The sequence below is a fragment of the Abrus precatorius genome, unplaced genomic scaffold, assembly GCF_003935025.1.
Source record: "Abrus precatorius isolate BTA unplaced genomic scaffold, Abrus_2018 Scaffold4, whole genome shotgun sequence".
NCBI lineage: Eukaryota > Viridiplantae > Streptophyta > Magnoliopsida > Fabales > Fabaceae > Abrus > Abrus precatorius.
The window spans coordinates 11175273-11182205 of record NW_020874384.1 but is presented as its reverse complement, the minus strand read 5'-3'; the positions used below and the strand labels follow the sequence as shown (position 1 = coordinate 11182205).

Below are 6933 nucleotides of genomic sequence, written 5' to 3'. Positions count from 1 at the left end.
AATCTTCAAATTTAAATTTTTTTATTTACAAACTATAATATTTTTTAATTATTAAATTATTTTTTTAACTATTTACAATATGGTTGTGTGATCTTTCTTCATCTTTTGTATTGTTTCTCGTATGATACGTATATAACTACGTTCTCTTGTATCCTAAACATTATAATCTTAGGAAAATAATTTTAATTTCAAAATAACTTTCTTTTACTAAACTTAATTTTAATCCACCAACTTCGTGATTTTTATGATAAAACAACATGACTTTTAGTCCCCATTACACCTAGAGATAGTATGAGTAGGAACCAAACCCGTCATATTAAAACAATTTTTAAAATAATTTTTCTCTTTCTTAAGATACTAATTAATATTTTAATAAATAATTTTTTTCCTTTAAAAAATAAAAATAGTAATACTTTTTGTTGAGGGGTTAAATAACTTTTTCAAAATAAAAATAAATTTGCATGACTAATTTAAGGCAATCGTTAAACAAACTTTATAAGTTATAAGGTGCTGGTACCTTCTCTACATATAAACGACTCATAAACTCTTTTTTGGATTTCAAAGATCATATTATTTTAAAAATTTTTCCAAAATTTTTTTAAATGAATTTTGGTGGTGAATCTTCTAATTTTAAAAAATATTTTTTATTAGAAGATATTTTTTAAAAAACTTTTTTGCTGTACTATTGTGACGTTCAGTTGCAATAAGAAGTATAAATGACTGTAAGCTAACTTTTGATTCCGTTTTTTTGATAAAATTTTACAAATTTATAGGAGTTAAACTATTTTCCTCTATTTGGTCACATCATCTCAATAGAGTTGTCTACTCCCTTTTCAACTAATATCTTTAATTATTTGAATGCCTTAAATGTTTTTGATTTATTCGGCAAAGAATAGTAGCAATTTTTTTTTGCTAAAATTGTCAATAAATGTTATGAGGTATTGTTTACCTCCATTTGATGCAAGACTAATTGGTCCATAGATATCTATGTGAACCAATTCTAGTACACGTTGAGTCATCCAACCTCTCATTTTAAGAAATGCATCTCTATTTTGTCTACTAATAATGCATTCTTCATAAACTCATGAAGGCAACTCAAATTTAAGGAGCCTTCTTACCATCTTCTTTTGCTGTAGTTGCTGCAAACCTACAAAAGTATAAGCAGTCATGTTGATTATGTCAAAGCCAAGCCATGTTGTTCTATTCTATTGCTAAGCAATTAAGCTTTAAAATTTGCATGTAAATAGGAAACATCTTATTGTTGGTCATTTTTGTTTGTATAATGAGTCTCAGCTCATCATTTTTCACCAAACATATTTCATTTCTTATTAAAATTTCATATCCTGTTTTTTTTTGTTGTAATTGTCCGATGCTTAACAAGTTACTTTTCAAAACAAGCACATACAAGACATTCAAGATAGATTGTACCTACCTAATTTTTTGTAATGCTAACTTTACCTCTTCCTTGAACTTTAATAGTTGAATGATCGTCAAACTTTACAATGTTACTAAAAGATTCATCAAGCTTAGTGAAAGCCTTCTTGTCCCCTAACATGTGATTACTGCAACTAGTGTCTTACTACCACAAGTTCTTGGAATTTTTTGTCTCAAGCTTACACATCATCAACAAAGAGATCTCACCTTCCTTTTATTCTTGCTTGACAAATTAGATTACTCTGGCTTGCTTAAATTAGTCATACATTGTGACTTGTAGTGGCCAAATCAATGACATCCAAAGCACTCAATATGTGCTTTATTTTTTTTATTTGCTAAATGCTCCTTTTTTCTTTTCCTATATTATCTTTCCCTTTCCATGCACCTTTACTCTTATCTGAACCACTTGGCTTTGATGAAACTTGCAAAGTCTATGTTTGAGCCTATAGTAGTTGCTCCTCCTTTTCTTGCCTTCTAATCTTGTGCTCATGAATTTGTAATGAATTTTGCAACTCATCAATCGTTATCTCATCCAAATCATGAGACTCTTGTATGGCTGCAAAAATAAAATAAAATTTTATTGTCAACAATCTCAAAACTTTCTCAACGGTGGTGACATCTTCTATTTTATCACCATGAATTTTGAGCTTGATTGCAATCGTCATTGTCTTGGAGAAGTATTTTGAAACTGCTTCTGCTGGTTTTACCTGCAATGTCTCAAATTTAGCCCTGAGACTTTTTAATTGCTGCCTCTTGGCTATAGCATTTGCTTGGTACTTCTTCACTGAATCCTAAATTTGCTTTGAAGTCTCCTTGTGCAAGATAGTATCAAGCACCATTATGTCAATTGCTTAGAAGAGATAATTTTTAGCTTTTAAATCCTTCAACTTCAAGTTGTCTGCTTCAATCTTCTATGCATCACTTGCACCTGCAGCTAGCTCTGGAACTTCAACAATGATCCAATACTCATTGGACCTAAGGAAGTTCTCATCAACATGTTCCATTGATAAAAATGATGTTTGTCAAAGCGTGGAATTGAGGGTAGAAAAAGTTGTCATTTATGGCCATTTGTGTGTGTTCTAGAGGGTTTTCAAACCAGACGCTTGATATCACTTGTAAACTAAAACACATAAAGAGAACGGAAGGAAACAAACTTTTATTGAATCCAAATAAAAAACTAATACAAAACTTCAGCAGAATTACAATTTAAATAGAACTCAAATTAAGCTAAGAGCTCCTAGACATAGGAGCACTATCACATTTTAAGAAACCAATATCTCTTAGCTTTCCTAAAAACAAAGTAGACTAATAACAAGAAGATAACTGATAAAACAAACTCCTCAAAATGTAGCAACTACTCTTTCAGCTAACAATATATAGCATCTAAACATGAACACAAGGATGGTTAGATTCATTTGTGACTAGATTGGGTACCCAAGCAATAGCCTTATTGCCAACAAAATGGCAAACAGGAACAGTTCCAGGCTTGACTTTGAGAACTTCATGAAGCACTTCAGGATCCATACCACTTGTATCATGGTGGCAAATGGTTAGTGCCTTAACTTTAGTCCCATCAGAGGCCACCAATGGAACCATATAAGTCGTTGTTGCATTGACTTGGTGACAATAATATACAACCTTTTCAAAATTCAATCTATGACACATGACAGCCTTTTCTCCGATTTTGTTCACTTCCTCAACAATGTATTGATCCTGATTTTGGGCAAAGGAACTTGAAATCACCTTAATATTCTTCCCAAGCTTTGAAATGGCAAAATCCACCATTGATTCCAAGGATGATGCACAATGCTTGTCTTCTCCTTTAGCAGCATGTTTCCCACAAACCTCATGAAGATTGTATCTCTCTGTTGCTCTTGCACGCAACCATGCTCCAAAAGGTTGACTTGTTTTAAGCCTCCCCCTTAGTTCTAAAGGTTGACTATTATCAAAATGCTTGGGGAGCCCCAATTTCATTATCTTTTGAGGATGAAGATCATGTTCGAAAAATATAGTCCAATACTGTTTTTCTTCTTCGACTTCAATAGGCAAATGGGTTTTGATATCTACATCATTATAGAAATATTTTCATCATATAAATAAGAACGCAGTGCTTTGTTTTCCAAATATGTTTATTTGTTCTTTCAATAAATTATATTTAACTAAATTATATAAGTTAATAAAAAATAGTTAAAGTTATTTGGCTTTTAAAAAAAAAATATTACCGCATTACAATTTTATTCTTATTTAATATTATTCAACATAATCCCACTATTAACATTTACTTTTATTAGTTTTAATTTAAATTTTTACTAATTTCATTTATTAAGAATAAATAAAAAATAATCAATATGGCAGAAAATATAAAATATCTTGTAATAAATTTCGCTAATCTTTTTTAAAAAATATCTTCAAAACAATTAGAAAGAATAACTAATAAAAAAACACATAATCTCTTGACTATTTATTTTCTATATAATAAAAATGAAGTCTCACTTTTAAAGAGTGAGATAATGTCTAAAGATAGATTTGTGAGTAAAATTTTAGATAAATAAAAAAAGAAAGTATTTTTTTCCCAAAAATATTAGGTAAAATCATTACTTTTGCATTCTGAGTTTTACTTTTTATTTTGCTTTCACCTTTTCTTAATTTTTATTTTATTTTAGTTCTTTAATTTTATTTATTGCTTTCATTAATTCCTTAAATTGTTTCTGTTTTTGAGTCATGTTTTTACTATTTAACTACATCAATTAAATAGGAGAAGAAAAATGAAAAAAATAATAATAATGATGATCTTGAATTTAATACAATTAATAAAAAAGAAAGACTTATTTGATTGGCATTTAAAATTTAAAGGATTAAAACATAACTAAACAAAAAAATAAAAATATCAAAATAAAATAAAATAAGTTAGATAATTAAACCCAAATTAAAAGTAAAATTAGAGGACTAAAGCATTTATTTGGATAAAATGTTAATGTTAGTCTTTAGGACTAATTTAAAATATTTAAAAATATTAAATTTTATTAATACAAAATATTTATTAACTTATACTCTTTTAAAATAATAAATACTTTGTTCTAATAAAAACTTATTAATTATAAGAACTAATATTAAGAAACTTAGTTTTTTATTTTAAATTAAAAATTTCAATATAATAGTTACAAAAATAAACAAACTGTTAAAATAAAAATTTTATTCTAATATATTAATTAATTTATTTTATTTTAAAATAATATCAAAATTAAATAATTTATTAAAAATAAAAATATTATAGTTTCTTCCATTTTCTTCTGATATTTATTGGACGGAATATTGTGTACTCTTCCATAAAACATGTAACTTTACAATTGAAGATATTTCTCTTTGTTTTTTTTTCCTTTTACTCTATATATCATTTCCTTATTTATTGCTTATACACTCCTAACAATTCTCTTTTGATATTAAAAAATTGGTAATTATAATTTATTTGGACAAAAAATTATAGGAAATATAAAGTCTAGTTTGTTTAAAATAAAAATAAATTTTAATTATATAAAATATTTGACATAAATACTCACGCGTACAGCGAATTATAGTATGCTCCTATCAAAAAGTTAATCTTAGTCGTATATTAATAAAAATAATAAATATGATAAAGATGAAAAAATAAATTATACAAAACATGAATTTGTGTAATTTTTTTATTAAATTTGACATCTTTAAAGTGAGAAGAGTATATTTTACACACTGTTTGATTCAAAAAGAAAATAATAATAATAATGATAAAAAAATAAAATAAAATAAAAGAGAGTGCCTTATTTAATTTACAAAAGGAAAAAAGAGAGTAAAGGTATTATTTTATAATTAAAATAATTATAAAAATATAAAATAAGAATAATTTTATCTTTGTGAGAGACTAGCCCTACTAAAGGAATTCAAAGCTTTGCATACTAAAAAAGTCATATGAAATTATAGAAGTTATGTTAATGATAACAGGTGTCAGATTAGATTTAAGAAAAAGAACTTTTTATCATTTATATATATTTATGGTTAAGATTAACTTTTTTCATTTTTACTGAGCATGCTAGCACGAGTGTAATATATTTTTATATCTTACCTAATTGTATTTGAATAATTAGGGAATTAAAATTCATATAAATTTTTATAAATACGGTTAAACAAATTTTTTTTTATTAATTTTAGGTTTTCTAAATTTATTTTTTCATAATAGTTTTCTCATTAATTACAGTATATATTTAGACATATCATATTATATATATACCATCTTAGAATTGATCAATGGTGTAGTATGATTAGATACATTTTTCATTACTGCTGTGTAGCTATAAAAAAATATATAAAACTTCTAAGATTTGTGAAATTAAATTAATTAAAAATTTAAAAAACAAAAAATAATAATTATATTTATAAGAATTTAAAAAAATATGTAAACCTAAAATCCACTGCCTGAAATAACCAAATAGCCTAAACTATAATACTTCTAAAAGGTTGAAATTACTGTAATACTCACAAGGCAGCACAAGATCCCAGAGAGGCTTGGGCACAGGAGTGTTTGGCCAAAGGGATTGCCAATACTCTTCTGCGGATTGCGATGCATCACTTCGCATCAGAGAGAACTGAAAAGAAATTTTCAAGTTGTATAATGAGTTGATTTTTGGTGGATTATCAATGTAAAATTTGTTAATTAATTAAAATACTTTATAAATATATATTTTATATTAATTATTACAAAATTAAAGTATACTTATTAATATAATAATATATAATTAAATAATACTATAAAAATAATGTATATCAATGATATATTTAATTAAATTCTTACATAATAATTGTTAAGACATAATAGAGTTATAATGATGGGAAATGATGTTGAAAGCACGTAAAATAAATACGAAGCTAAGAAGAAAATAGCTTACACATAACAGAGCTAAAACGGTTAATAATCTGAACTCCATTTATGCTATAAGTGGAGAACGAAGAAGCCAATTGTGTGTAGATTGTTGTGACAAGCTTCCTAATATATAATGCATTCATTACCCTTCCTCCCAATACATGCATTTTGTCGCTTCCAACCCATAAACTAATATACAACCATCAAAATATTTATAAATTCTATTAAAAATATAAATAAATATTAATATGCAGCCGATTAAAAAAATAACTCAATCATGAAAAGAAATCAATATAAAATATAAAGCATCATTCTAAAATGAAAAACAAGTATGCTGTATCAATATTATCTTTATTAACGTGATCTTAACGAAAGAGAAGACAAATAACATTAATAGTTTATTAATTGGACTGTAACATGACACATGTACAGAGTGTTTGTTTATATTTTTCTAGTATTATCTTTTCGGTGAGATATTAATTTTTAATATGTTTGCAATTTTTTTTTCAAGATACATTTGTAAAACACCTTTAATTAAGTAATAGTAATTTTTTTAATATAATTTTTTAAAATAAATTTGTTCGAAATGTATAAACTTACATTCGCCC

General features: G+C 26.0%; 1 protein-coding gene across 1 annotated transcript; it reads right to left on the bottom strand.

Annotated features, from left to right (window-relative positions):
- Positions 1-2817: 2817 nt before the first annotated feature.
- Positions 2818-6389, bottom strand: LOC113866114 (embryonic abundant protein VF30.1-like). The gene is made up of 3 exons (XM_027501003.1): positions 6351-6389; positions 5945-6050; positions 2818-3497 (listed from the first exon to the last, which is right to left on the bottom strand). Exons 1-3 carry the CDS (start codon positions 6387-6389, stop codon positions 2818-2820), a joined length of 825 nt encoding a protein of 274 aa, XP_027356804.1.
- Positions 6390-6933: the final 544 nt, after the last annotated feature.

What these genes read in the sequence shown, in the direction of transcription:
- LOC113866114 (XM_027501003.1), bottom strand. Translation starts at nt 6,389, where the DNA reads ATGGAGTTCAGATTATTAACCGTTTTAGCTCTGTTATGT. An exon ending in CCGTTTTAGCTCTGTTATGT is followed by an intron (nt 6,051 to 6,350) that starts GTAAGCTATTTT and finishes ATTTCTTTTCAG; the next exon opens with TTCTCTCTGATGCGAAGTGA. An exon ending in CTGGGATCTTGTGCTGCCTT is followed by an intron (nt 3,498 to 5,944) that starts GTGAGTATTACA and finishes ATAATGATGTAG; the next exon opens with ATATCAAAACCCATTTGCCT.